At 36.4% G+C, this 17,986-nt stretch overlaps 1 protein-coding gene across 4 annotated transcripts in view; it reads right to left on the bottom strand.

The window, feature by feature from the left end:
• Positions 1-4,875: 4,875 nt before the first annotated feature.
• The window catches only part of dip2cb (disco-interacting protein 2 homolog Cb), a 55,319-nt gene continuing 42,208 nt past the window's right edge, over positions 4,876-17,986 (bottom strand). For all 4 annotated transcript variants that reach the window (XM_053486515.1, XM_053486516.1, XM_053486517.1 and 1 more), the window contains exons 28-38: positions 15,217-15,328; positions 15,013-15,122; positions 12,621-12,751; positions 12,077-12,245; positions 11,690-11,860; positions 9,780-9,841; positions 9,609-9,666; positions 9,421-9,495; positions 9,116-9,290; positions 8,488-8,611; positions 4,876-6,819 (exon numbers count right to left, since the gene is read on the bottom strand). In XM_053486515.1, the coding sequence (XP_053342490.1) occupies positions 6,567-6,819; positions 8,488-8,611; positions 9,116-9,290; positions 9,421-9,495; positions 9,609-9,666; positions 9,780-9,841; positions 11,690-11,860; positions 12,077-12,245; positions 12,621-12,751; positions 15,013-15,122; positions 15,217-15,328 (1,440 nt within the window). In that variant the 3' untranslated portion in view covers positions 4,876-6,566. The remainder of the gene's footprint in view (positions 6,820-8,487; positions 8,612-9,115; positions 9,291-9,420; positions 9,496-9,608; positions 9,667-9,779; positions 9,842-11,689; positions 11,861-12,076; positions 12,246-12,620; positions 12,752-15,012; positions 15,123-15,216; positions 15,329-17,986) is intronic.

The following is a 17,986-nucleotide window of genomic DNA, read 5'->3' as shown; positions in this document are numbered from 1 at the left end:
TTGAAAGGATAATGATATCGAAGTTTCAGCTTTCTCATAGATGGCATGACGTTTTTACAAGAATACCTGATTCAATCCATCTTGCCCTCTACATGCTGCAGGTTGCCAGTGCCATATTGAAGCTGACTTTTTTCGTGTTTTAGGTTCAGTAGCAGGGTACATCTTGGGGCGCCTTATAGTGCAGAGTGAAACTTCAGTGCCTGCTGCCACCAAATCTTCCTGTAGGTCCTTTGCAGTCATTCAAGGGTTTTTTAACACCTGCTTCCTCAGGAATCTGGTAGGCTTCGCTTTTAGCCTCACCCAGGTAGTGTATTTTGCAATGGGGGTGGAATAATTTCAAGTGGAACTGTGTATATAAGTTGTATAATGCATATATGCAGTTGCACTTGACAGCCTACAAGTCATAAAAAAATTTAAAATCCAGTATCTCAACATACAGCATTATTCAGTTCAATTATATATATATATATATATATATATATATATATATATATATATATATATATAGCACTTTTAACAATGATCATCGATGTGCAAACCGATGGCAACAGTGGCAAGAAAAGACTCCCTGATAGGTCATCATCATTTGGGTGATAACGGATCTGCAGTCATATTGCATGTTAGACGGCCAGACGTTTAGTACAGTATAACAGGAGAGGTGTTTAAGTTATTTCCTACATTCTACAACAATACTGGGGATTTCAAAACTATAAAATAACACATATGGAATTAGGTAATTACGTTACAACAACAAAAAACAACAGTTAGACAGTTAGTTGCAAGAACAGTATTGTCAAGTGCATTTGCAAAATCCGTCATAATGAAACTGGCTCTCATGAAGGCCATCGAGACCAAAACCTACCTCTGCCGTAGACGAGAAGTTCATTTAGAGTTATCAGCCTGAAAAATGACTAATTAACAACACCTCAGATTAGAGGCGTTATAAAGTCTTTACAGAGCATAAGTAGCAGACACATCTTACCATTAACTGTTCAAATGAGATTAATGCATTTTTGGAGGCCTTCAGCATTCCTTTACAATGTAGAAAGAAATAAAAATCAGGAACGATTATGGAGTTAGAAAGTGACCTCAAACATTTGAACGGTAGTGTACATGTACTTCTTACTTGACAGCCCTCCAGAACATAATCATTGCCACCTTCCACAAGGAAGATTAGCCATAAAACGTCATTGTAGAAAGGCTTGGCTGTTCACAGAGAGCTGTATTGAAGCGTATTAAGAGAAAGTTGCCTGGAAGGGAAAGTGTGGGTGGCAAAGGTGCACACGCAACAGGGATGACCACGACCTTAAGAAGATTATCAAGCAAAGACAAGAATTCAATTGAACAATTCAAGAACTTGGGAGAGAGCTTCAAGAGCTGTCACACACAGACATCAAGAAATGGGCTACAACTAGTTCAAGCCACTTCTGAGTCAGAGACATCAGATGCATCTTACCTGGACTACAGTGATAAAGAATTGAACAGTTGCTCAGTGGTCCAATGTCCTGTTTTCAGATAAAAAGTATTTTGTTTTATTTTCAAATCAAGGTCTCAGATTCTGGGGAAAGATTGAAGAGCCACAGAATTTATGTTGGAAGTTGCTTGAAGTCCAATGTAAAGTTTCCCCAGTCAATAATGATTTGGGGGGCTGATGGTGTTGGTCCATTGTGTTTTATCAATTTCAAAATCTACACAGCTGTCTACCAGAAGATTTTAGAGAACTTGATGTTTCCAACTGCTTTACTAAGATGCCAAATGTCCTTTTTTCAGCAGGACTTAGCACCTGCCCAAAACTTACATAACTGGTTAGCTGTAAGTTGTAACATAAAGTAGCAGTCAAAAGTTTGAACACCTTATATTTGCCCACAGTATGCACAAATAGCTCTTACCTTACATGAGGGGTGTTTGGGGTTATTGTCCTGTTGGAAAACAAATGATGGTCCCACTAAATGCAAACTACATGGATGGCATGTCACTGCTAATTCTGTGTAAGCCATGTTGGTTAAGTGTGGCCTCAATTTTGACTAAGTCACCAACAGTGTCACCAGCAAAGCACCCCCACACCATCACACCTCCTCCTCCATGCCGGAACCACACATCTGTTCACCCTCTCGATGTTTAACAAAGACATGGCTGTTGGAACCAAAAATCTCAAATCAAGCAAGTGCCTTATCCTATCCTTGTTATTCTTTCGAAGTAATGTTTTCTTTGCCCCAATTTGACCATGAAGGCCTGACTCACTCACGCATCCTCTGAACAGTGGATGTTGAAATATATGTGCTGCTTAAACTCCAGAAGCATTTATGTGGGCCAAATCTTACCTCTGCTGCAAAGAAGTTGTTCATTTAAGAGTTACCAGTTTTCGAAATCACAAAGGAGCAGTTGCCCCAGATTAGAGCCATTAGGAGATGTAGCACATACGTATCCGGCACATTTGAATATCAGCTGTTTAAAGGAGATCATTGTATATTTTGAATGCCTTCAGCATTGTGTTACAATGTAGAAAGAAATAAAGATCAGGAAAGTTAGAAAAGACCATGAAATTAGGTGTGTTCAAACATTTGCCTCTCTCGCTCTCTCTCTCTCTATATATATATATATAAATAGGCACATACAAAAATATGGCATAAGCAAAAGATAGTTTTAAAAACATTTCTGCATAAAAGAAACTTCTATAAAGAGCAATAAAGAGTAATAAAATAGTCAATATTTGAAGTAAAAAACTCGTTTCTTAAAATCAGGAGTTTTAGATGCAGATTTGTGCAGTTTTATAAGAAAACAGCTGTTAGGTTTTACTGAGCTCGCTGGAAAATATGAGTTCTTCTGGTAACTGTCACACTCGTTCCTTTCTAGTTTAATGCAAATCCCAGGAGCGTACATTAGGTTTTTTTGTTTCCATCTGAAAACTGGTCTGTCTTGTACTATATTATTAATTTTTATTTTTTTATATATGGAAATACTGAATGATTTTGTACAGTCGTGGCCAAGTTTTGAGAATTACATAAGTATTGGAAATTAGAAAAGTTGTTTTTAGAAATTAGAAAAATTAAGTTTTTATAATAGCAATTTGCATATACTCCAGAATGTTATGAAGAGTGATCAGATGAATTGCATAGTCCTTCTTTGCCATGAAAATTAACTTAATCCCAAAAAAACCTTTGCACTGCATTTCATTGCTGTCATTAAAGGACCTGCTGAGATCATTTCATTAATCGTCTTGTTAACTCAGGTGAGAATGTTGACGAGCACAAGGCTGGAGATCATTATGTCAGGCTGATTGGGTTAGAATGGCAGACATGTTAAAAGGAGGGTGATGAAGCCACTTCTTCCAAAAAAAAACACATCAGGGACAGATTGGTCTACTGCAGAAAGTACGGTGAATGGACTGCTGAGGACTGGGCCAAAGTCATATTCTCCAATGAAGCCTCTTTCGATTGTTTGGTGCATCTGGAAAAAGGCTTGTCCGAAAAAGAAAAGGTGAGCGCTACCATCAGTCCTGTGTCATGCCAACAGTAAAGCATCCTGAGACCAATTCATGTGTCGGGTTCCTTCTCATCCAGGGGAGTGGGCTCACTTATAATTTTGCCCAAAAACACAGCCATGAATAAAGAATGGTACCAAAACAATCTCCAACAGCAGCTTCTTTCAACAATACAACAACAGTTTGGTGAAGAAAAATGCGTTTTCCAGCACGATGGAGCACCGTGCCATAAGGCAAAAGTGATAACTAAGTGGTTCGGGGACCAAGAACGGAAATTTTTGGTCCATGGCCTGGAAACTCCCCAGATCTGAATCCCATTGAGAACTTGTGGTCAATCTTCAAGAGGCGGGTGGACAAAAAAAACAAAACACTAATTCTGACTATTTCCAAGAAGTGATTAAGAAAGAATGGGTTGCTATCAGTCAGGATTTGGCCCAGAAGTTGATTGAGAGCATGTCTAGTCGAATTGCAGAGGTCCTGAAAAAGAAGGGCCAACACTGCAAATACTGACTCTTTGCATAAATGTCATATAATTGTTGATAAAAGCCTTTGAAACGTATGAAGTGATTGTGGTTATATTTCAGTACATCACAGAAACAACTGAAACAAAGATCTAAAAGCAGTTTAGCAGCAAACTTTGTGAAACTAATATTTGTGTCATTCTCAAAACTTTTGGCCACAAATGTACATAGGTGACTAAGACACAGTACAGTACTGTGTAATATATATATATATATATATATATATATATATATATATATATGAGAGATTGAGAAATGAGAGTGAGAAATTTCAGAGGGTTATGGATGGGTGGTTGTTAGATTAAAGGTAGAATATGCTAATTGCCAAAAATCATCATTAATATACTGATCAGCTATAACATTAATCATATATATATATATATATATATATATATATATATATATATATATATATGTTATTCAATTCATCTGGTGGTGGCATTAATGTTATAGCTAATCAGTGTATCATTACCCTGACCCATTACCAAATACCAAATCCCAAAAAATTTTGCCAATTACAAACATTTCTACCTTTAATCTAACAACCGCTCATCCATGACCCTTTAAAATCTGTACACTCTGGAGCCATCAATATCCTTAAATTGTCAGACCCGAGTCCAGCCTTTGACACTATTAGGACTGCAAACTCTAGGCTCTCTCCGTACTGAACAACAGTGACCATTGCTCCAGTGTTTCATAATCCTCCTCCAGGTTATTTATAATGTATACTCCGCTTGGTCAATCTATATGACATTTGACACACCAATCACCCACACACACTTCTCTAAATAAGTAAATCCAAAAGATCATTCTATGATTTACATTTGATACAACACAACTTTCTCATTTACAAGATATATTTCATCTTATAAATAAAATTATTAAAATATTTTATTCCTAAATAATAAAACACCAACTTCACATGCACAAGAAGTTCCTTTCAAACTCTGCCATGTAAGTGGTATAATGATTTAATAACACTTTAGCTATTCCAATAAATAGCTACTTTAAACAACACCAAAAGTAAACGGAATAAACTTGATCACTGAAAGATTTCAACAGAGAGGATCCTGACAGAAAGAGAACAATTTTCATGCTTTTACTAAATAATAGAAAATATTTTATTGACATTTTAAAAGACATCTTGTTTTCGCTTTTACCATAATGACAGAACCCACAGCTCATAATCTTGCAGGAAATTTAGGAGACAAGGAAAAATAAAAATCAACCATGATTTACACACACAGCAATCTCCACATTTCAGACTGTTATTCCTTCCCTTGGTCTTTTTTTTCTTCATTTTTTGTGGAGTCTCTTTCTTTTTCCACCCAAGCTACATACAAGAACAGAGAGGAAGCAGTGCTTAATGTCTTCGTCATAAACACAAGCTATACATTATATATACAGGTGTACGTGTTTGCGTGTTGGATAATATTCACACAAGATGCCGAAAATACGTTAGATGAAAATAAAAAAAATGATAAAATAGAAAATAACTTATGCTATTGCATAAAATCAAGGGATGACAAACAGGACAACCTGTGCACAAATCACATTTTAAGGAAAATATGTGATTTAAAATGATTTATTTGATATGTCTTTGTATAAAACGGCTACTTTTGCAACACCAAATATAAAAAAAAAACAAAAAAAACAAGAAAGCCTTAAGATAATATGAGCAGTATGTCAGACATGACACTAAATCTTATAAAATTCCCTGACTTGAAAATATTGCAGGATAAACAAAATGATACATCACTAGCAAAACAATTAATTGCACATAAACGAAACACGAACACTAAAGAAAATGTAAGATACATCTCCAAGTCCCTTATATACACAGGCGTCATGGCCCATATACGGGTGAGTGCTTGATTATGTACGCCATTTGTTTATGCATGTAATATGTAAACCTTTTCTCTATTGCATTCGCACACTTCCTGATCATGAGCTCTGTAACATTTGCAACATCAGGATGAGAATTTGTCCCATTGGCGAATTACAATACGTTTTTTTTGGCTGACAACCATCATCTGTAAAGATATTTACAAATGACCGGTTAGGATTGGCGTCATGTGGTAAATTGTTTGCGTGCAACACTTTCCTTCAATTGTGCCCTTCCGTGTGTTCCGTGGAAACTCTGTATTAATGTTGCATGCAGTAAAAATATGCATATTCTTATGTGTTTATGAAGAAGCAAAAAGTGCAATCTGTTTTGCTACAGACTGATGATGGGCAACAACCCTGTGATCGCATACTTACTCATTACGCGTGTGTGTGTGTGTGGATGGCTATAGCTCTTTACTTTAGAGATGCCATTGTTTATTTATCTGCATTTTATCAGTTAGTGCTTTCAGCTTTAAAAAGTAATCGTATATGCGTGTGTTTCTACACATTTTTTCACCATTTATAAATACGTCGAGGGAATTGATGAAAGTGCATGTTTCTGTCAGTGGGTTGCCATGTTTAGGATCGAACCTATGCTTTTCTGCATCACGTCCCTGCACCCAGCTGTGGGGGTTCTCTTTCTACATTTTAACTGGAAGTGTTTGAGTACGTCTTTTCTACATGTTGTATGCAACATATATGGGGTCGAGCTGGTCTGCGAGAAAGCCATCTCTTAGGTGCATGCGCTGCTTCTCTCCACGCGAGTTGATGGGAATGACGCCGGTATCCACGACAACCACCACGCCCACGATGAGGTAATGCTCCTCTAGAACTACATTGGTTACCATGGGAACCAGGTCCAGGGCCTCCTGTTCTGAACCGTCCAGCTCAACCACCACAACCAAGAGCTTAGTCCAGGTGAACACAGCGCTGACACATGATCAGAGAGATCAGGATTAAAAAACAGGCACACACACCTTTCATACACATGTGCACAAATACAGCAGGAGAGTTGAATCCGTGTATTATTCGTGTATTTGTTTTTTGATATTAAAAAAAACAAGAAAACTCCTTTTTTTTTTTTTTTTCAATATTCATTTCCAGAACAAAAAAAACAACAAAAAAGAATAACAGCTTATTTTCCGATTTCTGGATTTGTGCTCAAATCAAAAATAAAAATAAATGGATAATATTTGCTCACTTTCCATTTTTTGGCAATGCCAATTTATTTCATTTTAACTGAAGAGTATAAATGCTATCTAAGGAAGTCAAACTTGCAGCTTTTTGATGAATTAAACCGGCGTTTTTCCTGAAGCAGAGTTAAAAAGCCACAGGCAGGGCGTCTAGGATATTTAGCGTTAACAGCAACGGACAACAAGCTTCTGTGGGCAGAACACAAGCATACTGTAGCAATTTCACTTTCTACAAAACAATAATCTTAAATAAATAAATAACTAAAAACAAACAATTCCCCCTACTCTGCAAGTAGGCTAAAAGTTATTATATTAATTTACATGTAAAAAAAATAAATAGCTAAATAGATCAGGTTTAATGTGTGTGTGTGTCCCCATGGATCAATGTGTTGGCACCCCATCCACTGTCGTCATCCTCCTAATGCCCCGGGCTCTGGGTTTGTCACTGCCGAAAGTGGTGCCAAAAATAAGCATTATGTTGTGGATTAAACATCTCTTGCTCTTTTGCTAAGTTTAATTTATTAACCTGGTAAACTTAAAGTAGAATATTCAAGCTCTTATTATTAAGCTCTCTAGAAAAAAACTAATAGGTTACATTATATTTGGTGCATGGAGTACCTTACTTTGAACTGATATGAGTGTCATTTTAAATCAGGTTAATAATAATAATAATAATAATTCTAAATATATTATTTTTGTAGTACTTTATAGTACTTTTAAATCTCTTTAAACTTAATCGATTGTCATTTATAAAAAACTATTTTAAAAAGTTTAGCCTGTACATATATTCATAAATGCAGTAAATTTGTGTGTTCTTGTTTTTCGTATACGTGTAAGTGAAATTTCTATGCTTGTGGTGAGCTCACAGAAGCTCGGGTTTTCACTTTCGGTTCTGTTAAAGGTAAATGTCTAAAAGTCCTGTCTGCTGTCTGCTTCAGGAAGAGCTGTGGTTTAACCGTAATTCATAAAAGTTACACGTTTGACTTCCTTAAATAGCATTCATGCTCTTCAGGGAAAATTAAACGAAATAATAATGACAGTTATTCAGCAGACATAAAAACAGGTTACGTTACTAAAGTCTAAATAAAAAATAAAAAAAAAAACGAAAATGCGTTTTTTTTAATACAAAATCAGAAATTGGAAAACAAGTATTTTTTATTTCAAATATTCAAAACAAATGTTTTTTTACATTTTTGATATATGGTTATATATTGAAAAAAACATCTAAATGACACAAGGATTGAGATAAAATGTTTGTTTCTGCACTGTGCTTTCATGTTTAAAGGTTAAATACACACGCATTAGTGAATAGTGTTGGAGTATTAAGAGTTTATCTATAATGTGCATTTGTGTGTGATTATTAGTGTGTGCTTCCTAGTGTGTGTATACGCATGCATGTACTCACCATTCTGTAATGCTCTTATGGGTTCGAATAATAGAAGTCTCGATGTCAATGGGGTGATACTGCATCCCTCTCAGCTCCATCGCCTCATCCAACGCTCCCACCACATACAGAGCATCGTGCCTCTCTACAAGAACACACTGTTATACTGTATGTACGCACACACACACACGCTGCCAGACAAATGTGCATTAAACCAATTGGTGTTTAATAGGGGATACATTTTGCTTTAGGTCTAAAATGTAAGTTAGTAAGTATTGAAAAAAATTTAAAAGAAAATCTGAATCGGCCAATATTTTAATTTGGAAAGCAGCACTTGATTAAAGGCCAAAAGAGACGTAATACAGTTGGTTTTAGAATTATTGACCAACTTAGTATACAGCTTTTAAAAGGCTTGGGGAAATCTGTAGGTTTTGTATAATTAATAATTTAGGTAAATGTTTAAGAAAATCATAAAAGTATCAAATATAAAATACTCTCCAGATCCTCTAGGATCCAAAGTCCTTTTTTTGTTTTGAATGATAAAAATAAACAGAAATACGTTTTCCTATTAAAAGCATGGAGGATAAAAATTTTGCACTCAACTATAGTAGGATATAGGTAAGGATATATCTCAACACAATACACTCACCCCCACTGGCGTCGGTGAGCTCTGTCCTGCGGAGGAATCCGAGGTAGCCGGTTCTAGCCCATACAGTCTGTGTGTCTCCAAAACTGAGTCTGGAACTGAAATGATCCAAGCGAACATTCTCTTCTCCGAATACTGAGAAATACCCACTAGCATTCTGACTGCTGTGTACCCATATCTGCAATACACACGCACACGATACAGTTTTCATAGATCAACATAAACACTTGTACACCTATATTTACTGGTTCCCAATATTAAAACAATCAGATCTTTCATTTTGCAAGACGGCCAGTGATTGGGCTTACCTCTCCTAAATGAGAATCTCCGATTGGCCCTTTGGTCTCTGGATTGGCGATGATGATGCGGACACCAGGTAAGATCTGCATATTTAAGGAAAAAACATTTAGCATTTATTTATCAAATAAAATTACCCTGAAAAAATACTAATTATTGTTATATAATTGTTAAACAGGTTGCGTATTCGATTCCTCACCTTGCCTGACTCCATGAGCGGCAAACTATGTGGAGACCCCTTTTCCACCAAGCGTACTCTATATCATACACATAATAGTGTTAATTAAAATACAATGTACTTGAGATCAGAAAAAGAATCGGCGTCTATCTTCAGGAGGCTGTATGTAAACTGCCCATATGGATGTGCTACCTGTCATGTCTGAGTGCTCTCATGTCCACATAGACAGTGGTGGGGTCTGGTCCTGAGGTCCCCTACATGAACAAACACACAAACCTTTTTTGCAACTTTTCACAATTTCTTACCTCAGTATATGAATTAAAAGCATGTTCTTGCTCGAACATCAGTATAAATTGCTGAACTGTGTAACCAGGTTAAGTCCATATGCTACCATTTGAATGAAGTATCAAAACTTTTAATATTCAGCAAATACTGCACAAACACAACATTCATTAGAAATGCATTACACAGCCAAATTTATGCGGACACCTGATCAGCATACCCGTGTGTGCCATTTAAATATACAACACTGTGCAAAAGTCTTAGGCACCATATTATATGCTGTACCAATTTTGTTATATATGTTTATTATGTCTGCATAATTACGTACAAAATCATTCAGTATTTCTATATATAACCTAAAAATTAATAAATAAATAACATAACAGAAGAATATATTCATGGCTGTAAAACTGCACAAATCTGTTTCGAAAAGTCCTGATTTTAAGCAATGAGTTTTCACTTAAAATGATGACTTTATTTTATTACTCTTTATTGCCTTTATAGAAGTTTCTTTTATGCAGAAATGTTTTCAAAAGCATCTTTTGCTTATGCTATATTTTTGTATGTGCCCAAGATTTTTTGCACAGTACTATAAGAAAACAGTTTACTGAGCCTAACTGGAGAATATTCTGGAGTTCTTCTGGTAACTTTGTCGCACTCGCTCCTTTCTATTTTTATGCAAATCCCAGGAGCGTACATTAGGTTTTTTGTTTCCATTAGAAAACTGGTCTGTCTTGTACTATATTTTTTTCTTTACAGCCATGATTATATATTATGTTTAACAAACATATAAACATTTGTTTATATGTTTCTCCTATACAGGTAGTCCCTGACTTACAAACGAGTTCCGTTCCTGGGAGCATGTCCGTAAGTCGAATTTGTTCTCAAGTCTGACAAAGTGAGTCTTATACGCCTTTCACACGAAAACACAGTGTAAACGCATACCAATCCACTTGACTAAATCGCTGTCCCATTTCTCCATGAAAACTCTAACAGCGCCTTAGGGAATAAATCTCACACAAGTGACATGTAAGCGCCATCTCTGCCCCTTTAAATTGCGAGGGGAATCCCGGACACTATTTTGTCTTAGAGCCGTTTTCCACCGTATTGGACTGTGAACTCTGTTTTTTTGAGGATTTTTTAAAATTTGGATTATTCACCATCAGGACAGATTTACAGGACAGCTATTTTATATCATTATGCTTTCGGACTGATTTATTAAAACTAACGAGAACGACTAATTTCTCCCGGACCCCCATTCGCAAACAATATAACCGGATTTTAGACATTTTATATATTCACACTCATACACTTAAGTATACATTTATACTTACACACTGAAAATATTGTATATAATTGTAAATATTGATTTTTGGTGCACTGCAGTGTCTATACACATGAGCTACTTGATTTTTTTCGCGTCTATGTATGTTCGTAGAACCACGTCGGGGACTACCTGTAATTGCAATTCTACATTCCGGTGAACAAAATTGTAAAACTGCATCATACAAAGACATTCTATACAACTGTGCTATCAGCTTCGTGGCAGTTGGAGAAAGACACATATACAGGTGTGATTGTCGTGTGTCCAACATCATTTTTTTTTTTTTTTTTGTATTTCACACAAGGATTCAGCAAGATTACCTATTTATTTGATTTTATACAGACATTTGTTTTTACATGCAAACAATTTTATTACTTTTTGATAAATTGTGATAAAATTGTTTTACTAATTTGTGTGTAAGGCTGTTGCATTAGATTTTGATACGTAATGAAGTGAAAACAGTCCACTTGTGTGTACTGATCAGGATGTAACTGACCTGCAGACACACAGCAAGATTCACCCTGCAGCCGAAGGATGTACTGACAGCACGAGGGTGAAGCCCAACATCTTTAAAAAGCTTGGAGAAGGACTGAGTTAGAGAGATGCGAGGCCTCTCCTCTGCCACGACAACACATGTGCGGACACGGGACAGATCCAGTCCACGGGCCTGAGAGGTACATTAATACACAGGAAGAGGAAAACTTAGAAGAGAAACATTAGAGATATATGATAAAAATGTAGGGACTGTAATTAGAATTTGCGTTTATACAGGATGTTTGATATTCAATTGTAAGGTCCATGGAAGCATTGCATACACACTAGTTTTCTGAAAGGGAATACATTTGACTGCGTGTGCCTCTGTGTGCGTTATGTATACACACACCTTGAGTGAGTTAGTGAGCGTGCCGAGGGTCTTGGTACAGAGCTCCATGACTGAGTAGGAACAGAAAGTGTCTCTCACTTTAAACTGGCTGACGGAGAGCAACCACAGCGCCGGGTTTACTTCTAACTCTGCTGGAGGGATTAGTATGGACTGGTGCCCTGCATACACACTGCACACAGATTACGCACATTATGTTAATTAAACGTAATATAAACAGCAAAATAAAATAATGGCCCTATCCAGGATCAGTTTTATACAAGAACATGGAATAAAGCATATAATAATGCTGTAACTGTTGTAGTGAAGAAAAAAAAAAGTATTAAAACACGTCTGTTAAACACATCCAGCCTGAACAGCACTTTAGCTGACCCCTGTTACTCTAATATCTGATCATCAATAAGACAATCTGGTTCATACAGTGACAGATTTGCAACAGGACAAAAATATTTTACTCTACTTAACCCTTCTCTTCTGCCAGTATTTATCTGGATAAGGGAAGATTGTCTTTTGGGACTTGATCCCTAATATATGAAGTGTTTTGTACCTGCAGAGGCACCAGATGACGAAGCCTAGACCACAGTAGGGATCCAAACACACAGCTACTTCACGGGACGGATACAGCTCACACTGCAACTTTATAGAGCGACATAAAGCACTTGTAGCACTGTGAGACATCTGTAGGGTGAAGAGACCGAGAAAAAGATGAGATAAAGACAGAGCGATCACCACCACCATGATTAAATAAGCTAAAAATAAACTATATGGGTAATTATTTAAAATACATTATTAAATAAAATATTTGGATCAACTTTGTTGGATTTAAAATGTACCAATAAGGGTCAGAAGCTAATAAAATCTTTATAACAAAAGACTTTGTTATTCTAATCGGTCATCAAGGTTTGTAAAAAATACAATAATTATAATTTAATTCATTAGAAATCCATTTCATGTTGTAATGTCTGAATTATGTGAGCTACAGAAATCATACAGTCACTCAGTTTTTATTCAGTTACTGTGTGTCAAATTAAAAAAGTGACTAGACCTTTTACTTTGGGATAGATAAGAGTCTTGAACTTTCTCAGGATGGTTGAAGATCATTTTGATCCATACAGAGGAAGATCAAGACCTCATCACAAGTCAAGACCTCATCACACCAAAAAAGCCACACTTAAGGACTCCCGTTACTCTCTCCCTAATGACCCTCTATTGTCTTCCTTACATCTCTCCCTCCTACTCTCACCACCTCTATTGTTCATGTAATGAGCCCTTCCAGACAGAAGAGGAACCTTTGACCTTAAAAATGTAATTTAATTATTTCTTTTAAAAAAAAAAAAAAAAAAAAAAAAGGAAATTATACCCTATTTTCATAATAGTGAAATCCACTTATAATATCCATCTGAATTGTGGGAGCAAACATTCCATATCGGAGGTAAAGAATTAACATTAATATCATTCACTTGCACTGGCAGTGGATATTGCCCTGCACCTACGTACAAGGTGCTAACCTCGACAACCCAGTTGTTTGCTCACATTAGCCTAGCTTCCCTTACTAGCTTGCTATTAATTTGGTTGAAGATTTGGTTTTTTTTGGATTCTGATTTTCTCCAGATTGTGGTAACTTCCACATGCTTCCCCCTGTCTCTTTGTTCCTTCGAGTTCCTCCTTATATGGCAATACGTCGTATGGATCATCGCCAGATGTCTGTACAACTTCCCCCTCTTTGTGTCCCAAGATTTCTATAAAACACGTGAATGTCTCATGCTCGGATGTACGTGACACATACTTTGTATTCACCCAGGAAATGACATAGCTCTGGATTCTGTTAATAAACTAGAAAAAACTCACACACACTATTTTGTGTGTGTGTGTGTGTGTGTGTCTGCCACTTGACAAGTGACTAGCCAGCGTGTCAAAGCACAACGGACGGATCGAATTATTATAATAAATTATTGATTGTTAAAATGTTTAACTAATGGTTAAGAAATATTTTCAAAATGTGACCTCTAGTTGGAAGTCAAGAGCCAGTTTTATAATCCGAATCTCCATCTTCTCCGGGTGAGGTGAGGTGTGGTGTGCTTTGCATGAGAGCAGACCTCTTCCTGTACGCTTCGCTTCCCGCTTTCTATATTCATGGTGCAGCTCATCTTTACTTTCACTCTCTAGTCAGGTTCAGGTAAAGTAAAAAAGTCTAACAGACCCGAGTGCATGAAGAGAAACAAGTGTGTACTGAGGGCTGCAGGCAGCCTTTATCTGTAAATGTGAGCTTTTATTCATTGCTAGAGTCATGACCAATAATTGAAAGTGTTTCATGAGTGTACTCTTAGCCGGACACCTTTTAACCAATGGAAAAATCATTTAAGAGTCCCATCTATACTGCTCAATCCTGTATTCAGTGTCGCATGTGGACTGAACACAGAGGTGGGAATCAAACCCGGACCCTGGAGGTGCAAGGCAACAATGCTAACCACTAAGCAACCTTGCCGCCAACATCACTAAAGAGTGTGAAGGCATAAACCGAACGAAACCAAACCAATCAAATCAAATCAACAAGCATCAATTTTACTCTGATTCAGACTCTGCAAATGTCTTCACTACATCCTAGATATTACCGTTGATCTCAGTGACACTGCTATAACCAAATACATCGGTTGACTCACAATATTGCTTTATTAGCACTGATGCGCCTTCATGCCTCATAATTTGTTGCATGATGCTAAAACAAGAGGATGAAACTATAAACAAGCGATGATGCATGAAATCAGCTACACACTTTAGTAAATCCATCCTGTCTGTTCTTTGACTTTATAGTTATTTACGCGCCTTCATTTTAGCATGTTTTGCGACTGTGTGAGAAGGTGTGAACTTTTACATGAGAGAGAGAAAGAGAAGAGGGGGTAGAGAGAGTTTGTAGATAAAGAGAGTATGTGTCTGTGTACCTTTACTCCAGCAAGCATGCCAGTGGTGGACACACTGAAGTCCAAGTAGGCCAAAGACTCTGGATCACATGGCTTATACAGCAGATGAGACCGTCTCTTTGGCAGATCGTCTTAAGTCACACACACGCACAATTTTTTATATATTAAAAAGAAAAGTTCTCACTAATCCATTTGCTTTAATTCTTTTTCTCAAACAACCCTTACCTGTGTCGAGGACGGGAGGCCATGATCGGAGGTCCACCACAGCTGATGCCTCTTTAGACTTCAGAAGTTTACTGATTGTCTGTGTGGTCATAACACACCCCGAGCGACTCACCTATACACACACACACTTATAATTAAATGCCAGTACACTGAAACTGTGTGAAAACATGACAACAGTGTTGCTCCGATCAACTGGGCGTCGATCAAACTCGGCCGCTAATCACTTCATTTTTACAGATCGGTTGTCTCATAACTGACGGATCACAAACTAATATTGTGTTGATGCAAAAATACATGAGTTTACAGCCACTTTAACATGCCGCCTCCAGTCAGGGAATATCATCAAGTGTCTTAAAAAGCCATCAAATTTGCAATATGCAAAGTTTTTTTTAAACCAGGTGGGGGAATGTCTGCCAAGAGCCGTCACACAACAACCCTAACATGGCCATGAGATTTTTACACACTAGAAACCTCACTCTTCTTCATATTTTATTATTATTATTATTATCATTTTTACATATTTGGGGTCCAAAGACAGCACCACTGTTCATGTTTACCTTTACATTGCTCACTGATGTATGCTGGACATTTTGAATCACCCTGCCAGCCCAATTATTTATTTATTTATTTTATTTTCTTCTTTTTTCTTTCTTTCCTAAGGGTACATGTACAATTGTTTAATAATGCAATAATGCTAGTTTTAATAGCTTTTTTTTTTTTTTTAATTAGGTACTGTGTAAAACGTGCAACTCCGTTGGCTGTTTTTAAAATGTAAAATTATATACATGTATATCAAATTTTCCTATAAGAAATAATGAAAACTCAATTATTCGTTCCACAGCCCCAAAACATATATACATAAAAACAATTAATACAAAATAGAAAGTAACAATAAAAAAAAATTAACCTGCACATTACCTTAAAAAAAAAGTAAAAATAAATCCCGTCTATTAGTTTATCTGTTTGTGCACACAGGCGCTGTGTGTGTGTGTGTGTGTGTGTGTGTGTGTGTGTGTGAAGCTAAAGTAAGGAAGGTTTTCTGTATATAAAATATTGTCAACCATAAACACTCAAAGAGCCACTAGGACCCGTTACCCACAGAAAAGAAAACAAACAATCAATTAAAATAAAGATAATACTGTATATATTGTTGTTGTTTTTTTACCTTTATGCCATTAATAAAAAACGTTTTGTGTAGCATTGTTGCATTTATGAAATCTAACTGCTACAGAGAAAACAAAATTTTATTTCTCATGCAACAAAAACATGTTGTACTCCAAAAAAAAAGACACTGGGTTAAAGATTACTTTCAAATAAAATGCTCAATGGCTATTTGAGTCGTCCTCGTATTTATATTCAAATTTGGAATTACATAAAATAAAAATAATAAGGAACTAAAATAAAATAATTTCAAATTAGGTACAGTACTTCTTATTTATTTCCCAAAGCCACAGAGAGACGCAGCAGGGAGATGAAAGAGCCACATGTGTCTCCGCAGCTGCAGGTTGCCGACCCTTGAACTAGATGATACAAGGAACAGGCTGTGTCTTAAAAATGCTAAAATTCTCATATTAAAAGAAACGCCTGCCCTCACTGCTTACTAATGAGTAGCCATGATTGGCTCGCCAAAGCTTTGGTGCAGAGTTTTGATCAGTCAGTCATTGACAGAGCTCTGTTCCATGTGCTGTACGTCATTAATGAGTGAGTATACAGTAGTATTGGATTTTAGTTGAGCATTTCAGCGTAATCGAGAGCTACTTGACACTAGTTATGGGAATCGAAATGTTTTGCTCATAGACGATTTTATTGGTTTCAGTTTTAATATAATCTACTTGGATTAATAACTAAATGTTAAATATGTTGCCTACTTATAAATAAGAGCTTTACATTTTATACTTTCTCAGATTTGTATAATATTTGTGCACTGCTGTGTAGAGTGATTACCTTATACTGCTATAAGTCGCAAATAAATCTATACATCTAATAAAACTGCAAAGTTGGCATGTCTGTACAGTGAAAATATTTGCAAAAAAATTATTTTGGGGATGTAAGATGAGTAATAGAACACATCAAGACGATTTGGGATTTTTTTTGTCTGTTTGTGCATTTATCACAAAACCTAATGATTGAATTTTAAGGTGTATTTGGCAGAGCTTAAGGCAACGTATAGGCTTTGTTTCATCGCTATCGGCTCACGGAAAGGGAATATATGCTTATTTAAATGGAAAACACCTTTACACTGTGCATGTGTACAAATCAGTAAGCCACTGAAATCTACTTAAATAAGACCTCACGCCATCATTCTGCGCACTTCATGGTAAAACGTACAAATTTTAGTACTTTCTTAAAACCTGATTAAGACTGAGCGATTAAGTTAAACATCTAGTAAAAAAACTACACAATAAATAGAACACAGGCAGAACCTGATAACTCAATGTTTTGTTTTTTACACAGAAAATACAGATATCAGCCATAGCATTAATACACACGCTTAAAACTGTGTAGCAGATCCTTTAAATTTCCTTACTTTTAACACATCAACACTATTTACTTGCTGCCAGCCCTTGACCAGTGTCAATGTAAGAACTAATGCAGTTTCATTGTTATGGTGATCTAAACTTATTATACCACTTAGAGAAGGGGTATTCCACAAAATAAACTACAGAGACCATTCATCCATAAATCATTAATGAGTTTTATACATGCAAATAAGACAGTACCAATTACAGTGGAACCTTGGATTGTGAGTAACTTGGTCTGCAAGCGGTTT

Source organism: Clarias gariepinus, chromosome 25 (assembly GCF_024256425.1).
Source record: "Clarias gariepinus isolate MV-2021 ecotype Netherlands chromosome 25, CGAR_prim_01v2, whole genome shotgun sequence".
Classification (NCBI taxonomy): domain Eukaryota; kingdom Metazoa; phylum Chordata; class Actinopteri; order Siluriformes; family Clariidae; genus Clarias; species Clarias gariepinus.
Note: the sequence above shows the minus strand (reverse complement) of the source record. Positions and strands in the feature narration are given on the sequence as shown.